This window comes from Haemaphysalis longicornis, unplaced genomic scaffold, assembly GCF_048455015.1.
Source record: "Haemaphysalis longicornis isolate Haplotype H1 unplaced genomic scaffold, Haemaphysalis longicornis Haplotype H1 scaffold_7, whole genome shotgun sequence".
In the NCBI taxonomy this organism is placed as follows: Eukaryota; Metazoa; Arthropoda; class Arachnida; order Ixodida; family Ixodidae; genus Haemaphysalis; species Haemaphysalis longicornis.
In genome coordinates, this window is record NW_027526422.1 from 178,119,600 (window position 1) to 178,139,107 (window position 19,508).

The following is a 19,508-nucleotide window of genomic DNA, read 5'->3' on the forward strand; positions in this document are numbered from 1 at the left end:
GATTTTAGCACTAGACCTCACGAAAGCCTTTGACCGGGTCTCACATGAGTCAATCCTCAATGGCCTTTCCTCTATCTCCCCTGGCTTACGAACGTACAATTATGTTAAAGCTTGCCTTTCTTCACGGACCGCAACCCTCCGACTAGACAACTTAAAATCAAGCGAGCTTCCCCTAACCCCAGTAGGCACTCCGCAAGGAGCTGTGCTATCCTCTTTCCTTTTCAATATAGCACTCCTGTATATTCTAAAGGCTCTAGATTGCATTCCCAACCTACACTTTAGCCTGTATGCAGACGACATCACACTTTGGACAAGCGGAGGTAGTGACGCACAAGTAGAGGAGACTCTCCAAGCAGCAGCGTCAGCCGTGGTTAAGGGAGTCACTATAGCCTGCCTCCAATGCCCCCCGTCAAAACCAGAATTACTTCTCCTCAATCAGAAGCGTGCAAACTGCACAACTCCCAACATCCACATCTACATAGATTCAAAGCCTGTGCCAGTCGTCCCACAAATCAAAATCCTCGGCCTAGTCATAAACCGTAATCGTTAAAACACAGAGTACATCAAGCGCCGTTCTTCACATCTTTCCCAAACCATCAGACTCCTTCGCTGCACAGCTTCCAAAAAACATGGGCTTAAGGAAGCAGATAGGCTACGTCTCGTTGAAGCATTCATTGTTAGCCGAATGACCTATGCTCTTCAGTCCTTCCTCCTCTCTAATTCAGAACTGGCCAAAATGAATTGCCTTATCCGCACAATATACAAAGCTGCTCTGCAACTGTCTCCCGGTAGCTCCACTGCCAGACTAGACGGAATCGGGGTGTTAGAACACGGCCCAAGAGTTGATAGATGAGCACCGGATGATCCAACTAAGCCGCCTAGCCAAAACTACCCCCGGCCAACACCTCATTCGACGCCTACCGCTAAATGCGCCTATCATTGCCGATACAAAACAACCCATACCTATTGAAACCCACGGCTGCCTCAAAGTACGTCCCCTACCCCGCAATGTGCTCCCTTATATTCACCAGCGCCGCAGAGAGCAACGAGCCAAAGCCTTAGCAGAACGCTACCCATACGGCCCGCAACAGTGTACGTAGAGGCCGCCGAGTACCGTCACAAGAACTCTTTCGCACTGGCGATCATTAATTCCCGCAACAACCCCCCTATCAACTCCCTCACTATCCGTACCTCGGAACCTGCGACGGCGGAAGAAGCGGCAATCGCACTAGCTCTGTCGCACCGGCCAACCCCTGAATTCATATCAGATTCGAAAACGGCCATTCGAAATTTTGCTGCGGGTGCCATCTCACCCCAGGCCCTAAGACTTCTTGTGCAAGATCCACCCACCACCCAAGTAGAACTGACATAGACTCCTGGCCACACTGGGCTTGGATGCAATGAGGCAGCTTATGCAACGGCCCGAGCACTCACCTCCCGGGCATACCCCAGCCCCATTGCTTCCAACGGAGCCAGGTCAGCTCGCGACAGCCTCTTGGGCTACCCTGACATCACGATATTTTACCGCCTCTCTCGCCTCAGATACCTCCCCCCGCCCACCCTTTCTTTAGCTACACGGAAGAATGACCCTGGAGACTCCTAAAAACAGAATCATTACGCAACAGAGCTCTCCTTAACCGTATTCACCCCTCCCTATTCTCCTCTCCAGAACTACACATCATGCGGTGCGAAGACTACCGTACAGCACCACATGTGGGTCTGTCCCGACGACTGCATACCCCCAATCACCACCCTGGAGCTATGGGAGGCGGTGCTGGGCTGCTCTGACCTGACGACGCAACAAGCCCTGACGGACAGAGCAGCCAAGGTCGCTGAGCAGCTGCGGCTGCTGGCCACCCGCCCCCTAAGGGCCCGATTATAATAAAGTGTTTCTCCCTCTCTCCAAAGCTATCTGCCAAGCACAAAGTAAACTCCTGTTCACACGAGCCATGAACCGATGGTTCAGATTTGTCTTTTCAGGAGCCCTGAAGCGAAAGTTTGTGTCCGTGTTTGTGTGTGCGCGCGCCCCTGCGTATGCACATGTGTGTGTAGGTGCTTCCAGCTAAAACAAATCAAAAGCTATCGTATGTTTTAGTCGGTAATTTGTGTAAAAGTATTCAGTTCCCTGTATTTTCTTACACACTAATACGGCATGTTGGCAGGCTCGTAGGGGAAGGTAGCTTTTATTAGGCTATTTAGATCTCCGCCATTCCGTCTATATATCCCGCTTTCTCAATATGCCAGCAGCGCCTGTGTGAGTATGTGTAAAGGATACCCAAGCGCCTACTTCAGCAGCACCCGTGAAGTGCTTCCGCATTCCTGCATCAATGTAGTCTTAACTCGAAATTTTGCGTGTCCGCACTCTGCAAAGATTGTTGCGTTTAAACAAGTTGCAAAAATTATTTAGCACACGGAAATTTTAGTGCTGTCGACTGCTCGAACACGTCTTAGAGAATGAAAAAATAATATCCTCGGAAACGGTGGCCCCAGGCCTAAGTGGAGAAGAGGGTAGAAGTAGCCTTGAGGGGAATCTTAGAGAGAGGCAACGTTAATAATTTCCAGTGAAGTTGTGCCCGCTTATTGAACTACGCATAGCGTTCCGGACACAGCAGAGTGCCCGTGCTTGCACTCTTAGACAAAAGGGGGAGCAAAAGGACAGCAAACTGCAGCATTTAGTCCTCGCGAAGAAAACTTAGTCACCTGTAAGACTAAACGCGCCAAGAAGACGGTTTTGGAAAAAATTAAGGGACCAAACCTTGGACCCTGGGCGTGAATGTGATCGACGGAAAGGCTTACAGAACCCTCTGCTCCCCCTCGCGGCGGCCCTCCGACTTGTTTCTACCTGTTCACGGCCGGAGTTGAGGAGCGGCGAGCACACGCGCCTGCCTCTCCTTCAGCCAGGCCGTGACCTGTTCAGCCCCCAGCGGGGACGGAAGTGCGAAAGGTGAGCTTTGGCGCAAGGGCTTTTCCCCATTCGCGCTCTTTTTAAATACTTGGGATACTTGATACTTCGGATACTTGAACGCGGACATTTTGGTGTGTCTGTATGTCCCTCGATTCAGGCGCCCTACCAAAGTTAAACAGACGTTAAACAAGACATTTATATACCCACAACCATTCTTAACCATCTATATCTTGCAGCAGTGTTCATACTCGTAAACACTGTTGAACAAAAACAAAACATTTCGCATATATCGGGCAAAACATCAATACATAAGTGACGCTTTCAATGTTTCTTCATGAACATTTACACGGATTCTTGATTTTCGCGTCATTAGAAGAAATACTACAGCGACAGTAGAAAAAATGCGCCGTACAAAAAGGCGTCATCTGGCAGTAGCTCTGGGAGAGCACTGGTGCGTTTCACACCATGGCTTCCTGCGCTGATTTTCTCTGACAACCCGAGGTGAATCTCTACGCATAGTTGCATTCACGTCGCAAGGCAAATGTTTGATAACAAGTACTTGCTTTTGCAGTCTGCACTTCTGTGCAAACCCCGTTAACATATTCAGCAAATTAGTTGATTCCCAAGTTCAGTTTCATTTGTAGCAGCGAAGACCTGTCATTAGCAACAATGTAGTCATGTTAACCCTTCGTTCTAAATGAGCACCACGGCACGGATTGATGTGATGAATACAATGAATCGAATTTTAATCATTCAATTATTGGCCCACAAGAAATTTAGCAGGCAGCAAAGCAATGGTGTGTTTTCTAAATTGCGTGTGTAAAACAATGAAAGTTTCTTAAAGTAAACTTAGCCCAATGACTACTAAAGAAAGCTGTTTATTTTTGCGTAAGCTTGGAGAACGAAATAGAATTTGCAATTGAAAGGATAAATATAACGGAAAAGTATGCAGTCTCTGCATCATCAAAGAGCAAAAGTAAATAGAAGAGCAATCATTTTCATGGACGGAACGTTGCAGATGCCGCAGCCACATGACCACGGTGGAAGGAATTCCCTGCTGAAGCCCATAAAACAAGTCATGTTAGCAATTCCATGCTGAAAATTTTATTAGTATCTCATGGATGCACGTTGAAACAAAAACGTTCAAAGGTCGAACATTACGGCATCCTCTGTATTGCTAGAATGCTTTTATACAAAAACTCTTTACACGTTCTAAGTATACAATTGTGATGCACGAAAAAGGTTCGAACAAAAACAAAAAAACGAAGACTCCAAAGCAAACCACAAAAAAGCTGACAAGGGTACAAATATTTCTCGATAAGGGTATCAAGATACGGCGTTGAACGGCTGGAGGGCGGTTATGGATAGTTTAAACCAAACATTGGAACAATGACAGTCAAGTCAGGAGGATCACTCCCCAGAAGGTGCTTTCTTGAAAATTAAACAACTTTTGTTGAATAAGGCAGGTTTAAAAGAAAATATAAATGCCTGTGCATAAGCCACAAGACAGTTCCTACTTCAGACAGTTTCTTTACTTCTGTAGAACAAAAAGAATTTTCGCTGCATGTTCGCACGGCTGGGTTGCCTTGAAAGTTGTGCGCAAAATACAAAGGGTTGATACCCGGTTTGCTGGCTAACTATAGTAGCAAAACTTTAATATCGTCACTTCAGTCAGCGCTAAAATGATAGGCTTCTGCAGACCGTCGTCAAACACTGACCGTTCAGCAGTACAGTGCCCGTCCTAGGGATCGTCACAGAACAGGGTTTAGAGGGGCTTTCACATCAAAGTTGATCGTCTGTTGCTCCTGATTTAAGAAAAAGCAGAAATTTTTGAAAAGAGCTTCGAAAAGAACAAATGGCCTGTTCAAAAAGAACAAAAGAACGCGGCTAGCGGAACAATCCAAAAGAACAAAATTATTGTTCCGCTAAAAGGATTGTTCCGCTAGCCGCGTCTGAAGAATTTCACACTTGCCACTAATTCACAGACATCATTAGGGCTGCGCGATTTTTATTATAATATCGCACGTTGATTTGACTACAGAAAAGAATCAAGCAGAGTCATGGACAGGCCGGTCTATTCTGAGAGCCCAAGCCTGGGAACAACAGCTCAATTTCTGAGGAAGATTCCTAATATATTGAAATAAATTATTTTTATATGTGCTTCTCAACCCTTGCTTCTGTTTGGCCAAAGGCAGAGATAACAAATCGCCTGAACAGTCTGCAATATTAGTTTCATACGAGACTCCGTACCTACGGTTAAAGACAGAAAAAAGGCACGTGCAATTATAAAAGTTTCATTTGTCAGGGCGTTCATTTACAATTCACACAGTTGGAAAGAAAAGAAAAGAACTTTATAAATTATTGCATTGCAGGAGTAACAGGTTCCTAGCTGTGCTCACCAAAAATACAGCAGAACTTGTGGTTTCACACTTCGCATGAATACCAAGTGCTAAATGGTTTGGCAAGGCAAGATACTATTCTTTGCAGACCACCTAACATTATTTGCATAGTGGCTGAAATCCCTGTAAAGCAACTCCTGTTCCCAAGGCAATGTAGATCTTTTTGTATTGAAATTACAGTAAAAGTAGACGTAATGGGCAAACAATTCTTCCCGAGTAAACACCCTCCAAGCAATGCTTTTGTGAACTAGAAGCATGGATTAATACCTATACGATGTATTACGCAGAAGATTGAAGCCACTTTTTACGAGGAGAAAATTCGCTAATATATATTTTACCTAGACATAAAAATATTGTGTAAATGTAAAAGTCATTACGAGGTATTCAGTTTTTACATTAATAAAAATTGTGTGGTCAATCTAGTTGGAAGACATGCATAAGCACTAAATACAGTGCCTTGTGATTTGTACGCAAGCCACAGAATTCTATCAAACACGATTGATAACAGTTACCACTCGTTTACCCCAAAATCAAAGATTCAGCTTTTACCAGCTCACGAATTGTCGGAGGTAAACTAAGCTAACCGTCAGTAGCAGTGCAAACTGCACAGTGCATTGCATAGTTCTTTCACATTCAGTTTCACCGTAACTGGCAATTCTTCGACTCTGTTGCTTTGATTTGTGTAAAAATGGCGGTGCAACGTTCGAGATCACGACAAAAAGGTCACTAATGACACATGGAGAAACTACGAGTACGTACGGTATGGCTACCCCCACGGAAGTGATGCAGAGTTTGACCCTAACGGAATGGGCTTTCTCAGTGCTTCTACTGCATCGTAACCGTACAGATACAGTTCGCACGATTGGTTAAGTTGCCCCTGAAACCACCATGCGGAGAAATGCCGCCACCTGGGGGATTGAAATCAACACAGGCAGTCCACCCAGCGATCAGGGGTCTAAGTAGAATGCCAAGTGCTTGAACAAAACCTTGTTATAAGCTTTAGCAGCTCAACACCGGTATGTTTACCATCCCGCCACTTAACACCTACACCGGCACACTACAGCCGTGAGGAGCCTTTGCCAACTATTTCGAACGGTGCCTGCCATCCTCCAAAGACCTTCTCGAGCTCCGCTGCAACTGCAAGGCACAGGCGGTCCATGTACGGTCCGGCGATGACCTGCACCCCCAAAGGCCGGCCGTCGGAGGTCATGCCGGTGGGAACCGCAGTGGAGGGAAGTTGGGCAACATTGGCCGCCGCCGTGAGTGTGATCTGTCCTAGTCGCATGGCGTGCTCGTTGTGAAACGGTGCCGGGCCTAGGGCGGCAGGGCAGATGAGCACGCCGTCTTCACCAAGGGTGGATAGGAGCCGCTGCTTCAGGTCCCGTGCCATGGCAACGTAACGGCGCGCGTAGCTGGAGTCCGGCTTTGGAAGCAGGTACCGCTCGATGATGGTGATCACCATAGCAGGGAAGGTGTGTTCTGACCTGCACCAGGAATGAAAGCAAAAATTGATGAGCTTTTCTACGCGGTGTGCGTGGATGACCAGCGAAGCTGTATAAAATACGCATCCCACGTGGTTATCTAAGATGTATATATTTACTGTTTACATATGGTTAGATAGTGTACATGTACTGATTTTTTTCATCATTCAGTATGCTAGTGACCATAGGTTTCCGATTACTGGTACTACATACACTATGTTGATTGGTTATAAGAGCAGAAATTCTTGGCGACAATTCAATCTACAGTGGAATCTCGATGATACGATTCTGGGTGATACGAATATCTGGCAAGTCCTGACGAAATTCCATTGTTTGCAGTGCGAAACATTTAGGCTGTTACGGACGGACCTAAGCGGCTGGGCGGGTGATACGAACAAGCCGGCGAGGCGCCCGTCTGTCGAGCGTGCAAGCGGAAGCGACGTGCGGGCTCTCTCCGCTCTGTCACTCTTCCTCCAACGGACGGACTGTTTTCTACTCACAAAACTGCGCTGCGCACGCCACAGGCGCACTGGCGCAACCGCGGAACCACCCGGAAGCTGCGGGCGGCGCGGCCAGCGGCGGCAACATGGCGACTTCAGCCGCGAAGTGGTGCGGGCGCTCGAGCGACCGCTAAAATGCCGCTAGGGGCACCCACGAAGTTGCTTGTGCGGTAAAGAGGGTGATAATGTGAGCGGAAACGGTACTATAAGAAGTCATCCGCGCCGCTAGTGACAGCGCCAATGAAATATTTGCCGGGGTGGTGAGCCTAAACATCGGCGGTGGTGGTGGTGGTGGTGAACGTTTATTGGAGCAACAGGGGAAGGGGGAAGGGGTGTGGGAGGCCTCCTTAGTCCAGAAGGCCTCGTGACCGCGCTGACTGGACAGCCCGGGAGACCAGGGCCTGCTGGCGGGCTGGGTCCGGGCTGGTCAGCTCAGTCTCCCACTGCTCCAGGGAGGGGGATGAGAGGGGGTAAGGTGAGTATGGGGAGGAGAATACTAGATGGTAAGTGGTGAGAGGGGTATTGCAGTGCTGGCAGTGGGAAGGGTATATAGTGGGGGCGATATGGTGTAGGATGGCGTGATTGAAGAATGTGCCAGTTTGTAGTCGGCGGTATGTGTAACATTCGTAGTTGGTGAGCGTGTGATGAGGAGGAGCGTATGTTCTTCGTGTGTGGGTATAGTGAGATAGAAGGGCATTGGAAGTGGTGTCGAGGGGTGAAAGTCAGGTGAGGATAACTGAGGTGTCCGGCTCGCCGGTTCCTTGGATGGGAATGCCCGGGAGTGAAGCGCTCGAGAGGCAGCATGCGATGCTTCGTTCCCTGGGAGTCCAGCGTGACCAGGTGCCCAAATGAGTGTGATGGTAACATCTTCGGCGAGCCGTTGTAGGAGAGGGATGGCCTGGGATTCTGCAAGGAGAGGGATTCTGCAAGGCCTTCTTGGTAGAGGCGGCAGGCCTGCTGGGATCCGGAGATGATTGTTAGGGAGTGAAGGCCTGAGTGGGTTGTTGCGGCGTGGGCGATTGCTAGGGCTTCGGCAGTGTCGACCTTGCATGAGCAGTATGTAGCGGCAGTTGCAATCTGCCCTGTGGAGTTGAGAGCGACAAGGGTGGTGCGGGTTGATGTTAGGTCATGGGCGACGTCTGTGTAACGAACCTGAGGGTCGGCTTCATATTTCGTATTGATGTAACGGACTCGTGCCTCCCGCCGGCCTCGGTTGTAGGTGGGGTGCATATGCTGTGGTATGGGAGTCACGTGCAGTCTTGTCCTGATGGTGGGCGGAAGGCGTTGGGGCTGCTCCGCATGATTCGGCGATGGCCAACCCAGCGCTTGGAGAACTGCCCGGCCTGCTGGGGTGAGCGCTAGCCGTCGCAGTTGAGAGGCGCGTTGTGCCTCAATATGCTCAGCAAGGGTGTTATGTAGTCCCAGCCTTAGCAATTTATCATTTGATGTATAGGTGGGCAGGCGAGTGCCGCCTTGTAGGCCTTGCGAATTAAGGCATCAAGCTTGGTGGTTTCGTGCTGCTGAAGGTTAAGGTACGGCGTGGCGTATGTCATTCTGCTCAGTAGGAGAGCTTGCACTAATCGGCATGTGTTCGATTCCGTGAGACCGTGATTTTTACTGCGTATCCTGCGTATAAGGTTAGTCAGCTGTGTGATGGATGCCTGCTCCGGTGCCGTCATGATGAAAGGGGACTCCAAGGATCCGGAGAGTAGGCACTGTGGGTATTGGTTGACCTAATATAGTTATATTGAGGGTCGGGGGTGGGTGGGAGAGCGAGTCTTCTGGACCGTGCCCTGAGGATGAGGAGGGCGGATTTGGCTGGTTCACAAGTGAGGCCTCTCGGACGAAGGTAGGAGATGGTTTCGTCCACGGCTTGTTGGAGAGCGTCCTGTTCGCCGCTGGAGCCAGAGGTAGTCCAGAGTGTTAGATCATCCGCATATAATGCGTGTCGGAGGTTGGGTATCTGCCAGCCGGCTGTCTCGAGCGCCTCGAAACTCGCCCCCCCCCCCCCATTAGCGCAAGTCATGCTCCTCCACTGCCGCGCGTCACTTTCTCACCGAGGCAAAAAGCTGCCACGGGTGGGGAATTGTCAACGCGGGCGCGAAAAAAATCGCAGGCACAAATCGCCTGCAAAAACGCGCCATGCCGTTGGCGCCTTGACTGTTGCGGCGTACGTGTAGTTGGCTTGGGCACCGCGAGTTAGGAGGTAAAAGTCCAGAAACGACTGCTCGGCAACATGGAGGTTAGAAAAAAGATGAAAACCATCGTGGATTTCTTCACACGAAAGTAAGAAAAAAAATTTTTTTATCGCTATTTTGTTTTGTTCTGCGTTGGTTCATACGAATTTCAGATATGAATATTTTTCGCGGTCCCGCGAGATTCTCATCATCGAGATTCTACCGTATACACAGTCGTATTGTTCATTGAATTGAAGTGGTGTGGCACTGAAAACCAAACAGTTCAAGCACAAATTCAGTAAAGTTGTGTTCTCTGGTCTGTAAATGTCGTTAAAGCCTCGTACAGTGCTAGCCCAGGTACTGTTATCACGGGTAATCCACGGAAAGTGCGCGGTCACGAAGTACATGATCTCACACTGGTTTTGCTTTAGATATGCACACAGTGGACATTAAAATTTCGGGTTTGTTTGTATGGCACAGACATTCCCAGAGTCGTCACTGCCATCTTGGGGGTCAAGTATGTGTAGTTGCACGCACATTTTGTCCCTTGGATAAATGGCAACGCCTCCTCCACATCACTTCCTGGGCCGATCACAAGCGATTCTATAAAGCCATTGACTTGAAACGTACATTTCACCACGTCTACGAGAAACAAAGCTCTGGTATCTCTCTCAAGATTGCATTGTGAAGCAAATACAGGGAATGTGTAGTCGCTGCAAACAAATGTACAATGAAACTAGGGCACGTAAATGGAGTCTGGTGCAGCGGTACGCTTTTCTTAATGTGACTAATAAACAGTGCCTTGCAATCGCCTAAACTGACCTAAACACAACCACCTGAACGCAAAACAAATGCGCTACTCTACAACGCTTCCTTTTAAGTGGCCGCGAAGACTCATCCTTGCAAACCACAAATGGCAGCAGGGTCTGCTGAAAATAAACCAGCTTTCCCCTGTATACTGCGATGGGCGCATCCATACTTTATAGGTACTTTTCCAATCCCCTTAAAGTATACGTGGCATAACTGGATGTGTGCAAGGGGTGTTCCTCGGGAAAATTCCTCGAGGAACTTAACCATGCTTATGTGAGTTGAAGTCCTCGCGATACTTATTACCAACTAATTTGCTACAACATCAAATTTGTATCCGTTTCTTGGCTTTCTTTTTCTTTTGAAGACAAGTACTTCCAGCCACATTTTTGTGGCAAGGCCGTGTCTAGAGTTCCGTCCGATGGTTTTATAAGCACTCCACTATATCGACGTCCACCGGCGTTTTATGACCAAATTGCCGCGTCTGGCAGTACATCGCTCTAGATAACGCAAAGCTAGGCAACCTAACCTAAACATAACATAAGTTAACGCACACACAAAAATCATTTAAAACATTAAAAGTAACCTAAGGCACAAAAATTACACTTCAATGAAATAATGAAAAAAAAAACCCTAGGAGAGAGCTGGTCTCGAACTACCGACTCTAGGATCAATAAGCTAAGGCGGATCCTTTACACTACAACGACAGACACTCTGGTCGGTGCTAGCCTAGTGTTAAATATTCTAATGTCGTCGGACGCCACTCTAGCCATGCCTGCAACGATCAGCTAGAGTGCCGTCGGACGGCACTCTAGACACTGTGTTGTGGCAAACCATATATGCGTCTCTTCGCTCTCGCTCCTTCCTCTTACAGTTCAAATTACTCACCAAGCAGACTGCAACAGATCAGATACCCACAACCTGTTCTGTTTGGCTGGTGCATGCGTGCTGTGCTTACGTGCCATCACGTTTATGTCATGCGACACACGTTTTTACACATTGTCGATTTTGTGAAGCGGGCACATTGCCTCCTCGAAATTCGCGATTCTTGGCCAGTCCCCCGAGTTTGTATGTGCACCAAAGAAACAAACAGCGACAAGGACCACAGCTTTTGGTCTGCACTGGCAACATGCTTAGATAGCGCACTTTAATATCAACAAAACGTTTTTAGACCTGACCAGTATTCTGTTCCTAATAAGTGTGTATTATTGCCCACTTACTAGCGCGCTAGCAAGAGGGCAATTGTCATGTTACCCGTTTCACTTTGTATATATTAAGCGCCCCGATTTGTGAACGGTTTTTGTATCACTGTATTTAAATTAAATATAATAATAGAAAAATTGGCCGCGTATCTGCTCCTTTCGTTGCAAATGCCGTCAAAAGACGATAGTCTTTATCGGCTTTTGCGAAGTAAATGCCTCCTTTCGCTCTCCCGCTCACCTCTCATGTTGTTCCTCTTGCGTCGCGCTCCTCCCAAGGTAAAGACTCCAAATGTTTGCTTAAATCATTTTAAATTTCCCGCGTTCCACTGCTCCAAACCGGGTGTCTCGATGCGAGCGCTGCCGTACGGCGAAGACGCTCGTTAATTGAGGCGCCCTACTTCAACGTTTATAGAACCGCGTTTCCCTACTCTACGTGCGTTGCAAACAGAACGTGGAACCTATCTAGTGGAACCTTGCGTAACTGTTGCCGGTTTATTTCTTAAAATGGCGCCAGAAGCTGTAGTGGCGCGGGCGACAGCAGGCGACGGCGGAGTGAATTCTTTTTCTACAGTTGATGAAGTATTTAATTTCGCAAAAGTCAAGCGTGTTTGATTTTTTTATAAAGGAACACTGCAAATATCACTTCTGTATTGATTTGTTGTCTCATATTTGCGTAATGTCTTGTTCTTCTCCAACAATGCTGAGAAGTATGAGCATTACACCGGACATAGACGGGTAGATTTATCTGTGACTATATAAGACTATTGCGCAGGCATTGTCTTGCTTTGGCCGGGTGGCTGAATCGAGTCACAGACCGACAGACGGACAGACGGACAGACAGACAGACAGACAGACCAAAATTTCTGGGTTTAAGTAGCCCAAGAAAGACTATCGTCTTTAAAAAATTGGCTCCAATCCATGCCGTGAAGGTGGTTGGACTGCGAAGCTGTAAATGACCCCCGCAACGATTACCCAAGCGGCGTCACTTGAATTCACACACGGGGCACCCGCTCACTGCGAACACCCATCGCGATCTTCGCCTCCCTGTCTTACTCCTCTCTTGATGAATTGAATGGAGGTGTATAGAGTGCAATTCAAATTTACCACCTTCACGGTGCCGGCCCGCCACCTGCCTGAACAGCACGAGCGCGAGTTCTGTATTTTTAAAGACGATAGTCTTTCTTGGGCGACTTAAACCCAGAAATTTTGGTGTCTGTATATCTGTCTGTCTGTCTGTCAGTCTGTCTGTCTGACTCGATTCAGCCACCCGGCCAAAGCAAAACAATGCCTGCGCAATAGTCTTATATAGTCACAGCTAAATCTACCCGTCTATGTCCGGTTGTAATGTTCATACTTGTCAACATTGTTGAAGAAGAACAAGACATTACTGAAATATGAGACAAAAAATCAATACAGGAGTGATATTTGCAGTGTTTCTTTACAAACATGCTTGACTTTTGCGAAATAAATACTTCATCAACTGCAGAAAAAGAATTCCCTCCGCCGTCGCCTGCTGTCGCCCGCGCCACTATAGCTTCTGGCTTTATTTTAAGAAATTAACCGGCAACAGTTACGCAAGGTTCCACTAGATAGATTCCACGTTCTGGTTGCAACGCACGTGGAGTAGGGAAGCGTGGTTCTATAAACGTTGAAGTAGGGTGCCTCGGTTAACGTGCGTCTTCGCCGTACGGCAGCGTTCGCATCGAGACACCCGGTTTGGAGCAGTGGAACGTACGCGGGAAATTTAAAATGATTTAAGCAAACATTTGGCGTCTTTACCTTGAGAGGAGCGCGACGCAAGAGGAACAACGTGAGAGGTGAGCGGTAAAGCACATTTACTTCGCAAAAGCCGATAAAGACTATCGTCTTTTGACGGCATTTGCAACGAAAGGAGCAGATACGCGGCCAATTTTTTTTTTGCTTTCTTTCATGTCGCTTGTGCCCGCGCCTTACTGCGCACTTTGGAATGCACTGTTTCTGGCGGCAACTTTTGGCGTCTTTGCAAGGGTGAGGAGGCGGGCGACACGTACGTCTTTGGCATCAGCTCTCTCACTGCTTCCCCCTCACTCTTGTTCAATGCGTCGCTGCCAGAGAGCGCCCTCCCCCTTCCCATACGCTGAATCCAAACCACCATCTACCTCCTCGGTCTCCACATGTGGGCGTAGCTTAGTCGGAAAGACGGCGACCTCTCGCTCCGCTTCTCTTCGGGCCCAGGTTCGATACCTGGCGGTGCCAGCAGTTGATTAATGTAGCCAGAGCTGTAGCCAGAAGGTAGTGATAGCCTGGGAGCATTGCTTGTTTGTGCAGCCAGTAGCAGCGTGGGAGTTTTCTGCTGACGCGGACACGAAAATTTCTTTGGCTGGTTAGACGTATACTGCTTCGAAATAAAGGAGACAGTTGTTAGAGCACCCGGCTGCTACTGTTGTGGCCTGGGGTTCAAACACCAGCAGATCACATGTGTGTTTTAGTTACCCGCTGCGGTGGCAGCAATTTTTTTGACTACAACAACAGAATTTTCTCGCAGGATGGCGTCCTTATGGCTTTCACCTCGGAACTAGGACAAAGGCAGCCGGCATACCTTCGGAAGAGTATCCTGACGATCTCAGTCCAAGGATTCACGGGCTTCCCCTGGGCATTGGTGAAGAAGCGGGAGGCAGGCTCTCCCTTGCTCAAGCTGAGCATGGACAGCCACATCTCGAAGCCGCAGGACAGGGCCTCCAGGCGTATGTGCTCGACGTGGCAGCCGTGCGTTTGCTGGAAGTGAGTCGACACCTGAGAGGAAGAACAATTTTGGTATTGTGGGTGCAAAGATGAAGAGCAGTACTCCCAGGCAGCACAGGACTGTTCGGCCTAAAACAAGCCGGTGTACTTTGGCCGGTGATTTTCTGTCCGGCCGTTTTCCGGCAGCCATGTTCGGCCCATGTCCAAATGTGGGCCTTTTGGCCGTATACGGCCGTACTCCCATGGCTGTCCAACGGCCAGTGTCCGTCGGCCAGTCGACCGGCTTACGGTCATACGGCCAGATTCCAGCCGTAGGGCTCCGGCCATTCCAAAGCCACCCGTGTACGGCCGAAGTACGGCCGCCGGAGGACAGCCGAGATGCGGTCGTCGGACTCCAGCCGGACTAAAGCAGCCGGAAATACGGCCGTGCTACGGGCATTGGAGTTCAGCCACAGTACGTTAACTGCACTGAGGCCGGTCACTTCATGCCGCGCAAGCAGATGACTCATTCACGCAGTGCAGCACAAACCCAGCATTTTGGGTCCAATGCAGCCACATCAAAGTGAGCTCGCGCGCAACCACCAGCCGTCAAACTTTCAGCGCAGCCTTGCTTAATTACTATCCTCAGTTGACAGCAGAATTCATTTATTATACAGTGCTTACAAATTGTCGTTCCTTTAATTGCTGTGCCTCTTTTACTGCCGAACACAGAAAATATTCAGTTCTTTGTAGAGCTTGAATTGTCCAGGTCCTGATATCCTCTGTGGTATTGTCCAGGTGGTATTGTCCAGGTCCTGATATCCACTGTGGGGCGGCTTGCCTGTAATAAACGGGGAAAGAGGAGGGGGGGGGGGGAGGTGGCGGAGGGCGCATACTTGAGTGGGTTGAATTTAAGAGAGATAAATTCCGCCGATTTTAGCCAATTTCTTTTAGGGCAATATTCCGGAACACTTTCATGCTATGACTACACAAAGTATTCTTATAACAGGTACTTTCATTTTCAATCTATTTTAACGTTGTTTTCATGAGTTACGTCCACACCACTTAGTGCAAAAGAACTTAATTTTCTTCTAATGTCATTATACGTTAAAAAAATTCTAGACGTGTTGCGAATGACACCCTGCTTCAGGTGGCTGCAGTTGTATCCCTCTGTGTTCACGCAAGGAAAGGCGTACAATTAAAGTTACATAATTTGTTTCAAACCAATAACATAGCAATGGTAGCATGCATACAGGATACCTTGCATACTGCAACAAATAGGGCAATAAGAAATTTATTGGTCAAGGTTGAGTGTGTAGGGTTCTCAACCCCACGGAGGCAAACTTCTGCCTCTGGAAGTTTATTTATTTATTTATTTATTTATTTATTTATTTATTTATTTATTTATTTTTACTCATTTATTTATTCAGTGTTATTTATTTATTTATTTATTTAATGCCTGCTTGCCTTTGCATGCATTACAGAAGGGAGATACATAACACTAAGCATTAAATATGCGACAAAATAACAAAATAATTCTACAAAGCGCGCTGAAAATCGTCAACAGTAAATGCAATCATACGTGGAGGATAATTACACTGCAGTATTGATGTAAAATAAAATGAATCGCGCAAGGCGTCACCTTTAAAGGAAAGTTAATAATTTGCTTTAAGCTAGCGGTCCCACTTTGCGATATGTAGAATGGCGCTTGGACATACTTCTCCCCTTCTACTCCAGTTTTCGAATGATAGATGTTACGAAAAAAGTTCAACCTGTGGTTTCGTCTGTGATATTTCACGTCCTGCCATTTCAGTTTACTTTTACTTACTCTCATTCAAAGTTGAGCGTGCCAATTACCTGATACGAATCGCACTGACATACAGAATACTGTATGTTTTCGAGCGTATCAACCAGCTCTTTGGTGTACGGATCCACGAACACACATGCGTACTCCAAGATTGAGCGAACATGAGTTTAATACGGTTGTTCTTTTCAGTTAGATGGAGGTTCACTGAAATTTCGTCTCAGAAAGCCAAGAACATATGCAGCCGTAACTTTTATGGTGTGAACCTGCCTATTTAACCTCTAACCACTCCCTAAATAGACTCCTAGGTATTTATATTCCTCGGCCGTTGTCACAGCAGCATAATTTACGGTATACGTATTCAATTGGAATGAAGGTTTTCTTGTAAAGGTGCCGTTAACACAGTGTTTAACATCCAGAAACCTTTCTGAATGAGCACACCAGGATGTTATTAAATTCGAATAAAGCTGCAGGTACACGGAATCACGTTGATTCGCCAGAGCCCGGTATATTACACAGTACTTCTGAAAAAAGCTATAGGGCCAGTAGTAATAACAATGCAAAAAAATTCCCCGCATTTACCCGAGGGGAAGAATGTGAAAGTGCGAATGCAGGAGTTGAATTTGCGCGGTTCGGTAATGTTCGCGAAAGAGAGATCACACACACACACACACAACTACAAAGAAAGAAAGATGTGTTTATTCACAGACACCTATTTGTGTTGTCGTTGTACTTGATTGCTAGAGCGTATCTCAGCTTTGAAATTTCGTGTCAGTACTCCTTTAAGCGGGTGCATTAGCCCTTCTCACGCCCGATTCCTGGCCAATCCCCCACGTGGGTATGTGCCATGCACAGACACCTATTTGTGTTGTCGTTGTACTTGATTGCTAGAGCGGATCTCAGCTTTGAAATTTCGTGTCAGTACTCCTTTAAGCGGGTGCATTAGCCCTTCTCACGCCCGATTCCTGGCCAATCCCCCACGTGGGTATGTGCTATGTCAGCGGCCAGGCAGCGCGCGCCCATCTCCCCCCGTTGCCAAGGAAGACGAGGAGATTCCTGGCCAATCCCCCACGTGGGTATGTGCCATGTCAGCGGCCAGGCAGCGCGCGCCCATCTCCCCCTGTTGCCAAGGAAGACGAGGAGCGCGCGCACCCGCAGCTGTTGCTATGCGGACGGCGGCGGAATGCGGACGGCGGCGGACGCTTCAGGCTCGCTTAAGAAGTGCATTCGCACTTAAAACCGATTCATTCAGTTAATAGGATGAAATGTACAACGCAGAAGGGGATATGAAACACCATCATTTGCTTTTTTGCAGTCCATGAATATATAGTCAACCACTTTAAGCTTATCTATTGCAAGAGCCAAATCGTGCGTGAAAATCCTGACAAAGCCGTGTTTGCTAGGATGCTGGCGAATATGTTTAACCAAATGAGTCATATCCCAAGAGTAGCTAAGCTCACCTTCAAACATCAGAACTAAATTAACAGCTAGGCTTCGTCAGTGACAAGGCTCTGTTATCGCAAATTTAAAATATTTTTTTTTCTAAATAGGCAGTCGTAAAATCCCATGAAGTAACATAGTGCAGGGCATGAAGTTGATCCTACCAATGCACGAGCGAGTCTCTTCTACGTTTATCACCAACAACATAGTGCAACATTGCTCGCCGCAGTTTAATTGTAAACAGAATAACTTGCGCTTTTGCTCCCACTTGCCTTTCTTTGGCGGGGAGTCCTTGACATGATGGCGGTTTAGCTCCTGCGTGGTGGCCGCTTGCTCGACGCCCTTGCAGGCCAGTTATTTTGGTGAACCATCTCCATCTCGGATCGGACATTTCTGCCGGGTCGATGTTTCCAATGCTCTCCATTTCTTGAGGGGGCGAATAGCCTCGAGCTGATGCGTCGACGAAGCGGGCGGCAGAGGTGTGGTAGCGGCGATGACTGGCGAGGCTTAGCTCACCCGTCGGTGTGGCACAGTCTTGTGGCAATAAATGACATTTAGATGGCCTAAAAGGTTCCCTGCTAATGTCCAGTGAGTCCTTGCACCTTGCCCGTTCACCGAAAACACTCATTACTGTTTGACAAACGATGCTCGTTCATTTAAAACGTAGAAACACGGAGCGGATGAAAAACGCATCCCCGTCGTTCGGCTCCCTAACGGCTTTTTCTCCCCCAGGAAAAAACCGGTCGGTCTCCTTCAAAACACGTCTGTGCATGAATTCTCGGCGCCCAGGCGCGTGCCGTTGTTCGGCTGTATGCCGTTTGCCGAAAAAATGACGTATAACCAGTTACCTTACGTAGGCCGGTCTCCTCTTGAACACCGGTTGCCAAATATTCTGTGGCCATTCGCTTGCCGTAATTCGGCCGAGGACAGTTAACCGAATGAAAAACGTATATTCTGGGGCCGTACGTCGGCCGGTATCCTTCATAACACTGGTTGCCCGAAGAAAACGAATATTCTACCACCGGACGAACGGTTCACCGTTGAAACAACGAATGCACGGCAGCCGCGCTCCGGCCTGTCTCCTTTCGAACACCAACTGCCGCAAGAATTCGCATATTCTGTGGCCGGTCGCTTGCCGTGCTTCGGCCGATTACCGCTTCCCGAAGAAAAAACGGATGCCCTAAGGCCGTACTTCGGCCGTTCTCTTTCTCAACATCGGCAGCCGTAAGAGAACTGAATATCTGGCAGCCGGTTAGCTGCCGTTGTGCGTCTGGACACGGGCGGACGGAAAAATACCTAAGCGCTGGTTGCCGAATGTTGGCCGTTCAACGCATGATCAGTGGCTGCCAGAACCTGGATGCTGGCCGGACATGCCAGAAAGCGGCCATAGACGGGCCGGTCTTGGGGCACACTTTCTGTGCCGCCTGGGGTATTGGAGGTGAACTGAAAGAGATACGTTCAATGTTATTCACGCAATATGTGCTTGCCTCTTGAAAGCGGCATTTGCTGCACGGGTTCAGTTCTTTATTATAAAAGTTCAGTAGTAAGCTGCCCTTGAGCTGCAAGTCAGAGTCCTTAACTCCGTGCTCCGCCATAGTTCGCAATGCTTCCTGAGCCTTGGTAAAGGGTTGCATGCATTCCTTCACCTAGTGAGGTGGCAAATGCCATCCCGCCTAAATAAATTTATTTAACACATTTAAATAACGTACTCAGTGATTAACCCGAACAATTGACCAAGGGCTCTTCACTTGTAACGTGACAGCTGAAGATGTGGAGTGAACACTTTGTAAGTAATGCAAATTATGTTTTGTTAGCGTAGGATGAGCAAGTATTTCTAGGTGAGATTTTATTTCATTATTTCACTCAAACATGAGCTCTGTGCTGAGTACTGGTTGACTTTGCAAGGAAGAACCTCGTCTTTTTGCCCTCCTGAGGTGTGAATGTATTTTCGCTCCACAAATAAATGAATAAATATTGGCAATTTCTTCACCGCATGCTGCTGCACTCCTCGTAAAGACCAGTTTAGAACAAATCTGCAGCTTGAAGTCTGACTGGCCCAAGATTAATGCGTTGTGCTACAGGTTTCAGTACAA

At 47.9% G+C, this 19,508-nt stretch overlaps 1 protein-coding gene across 1 annotated transcript in view; it reads right to left on the reverse strand.

Moving 5' to 3' along the window:
* Positions 1-4,000: 4,000 nt before the first annotated feature.
* Positions 4,001-19,508, reverse strand: part of LOC144147280 (fatty-acid amide hydrolase 2-like) — a 68,609-nt gene continuing 53,101 nt past the window's right edge. The window contains exons 7-8 of the mRNA XM_077679377.1: positions 14,050-14,243; positions 4,001-6,788 (exon numbers count right to left, since the gene is read on the reverse strand). Coding sequence (XP_077535503.1) covers positions 6,362-6,788; positions 14,050-14,243 — 621 coding nt within the window. The 3' untranslated portion in view covers positions 4,001-6,361. The remainder of the gene's footprint in view (positions 6,789-14,049; positions 14,244-19,508) is intronic.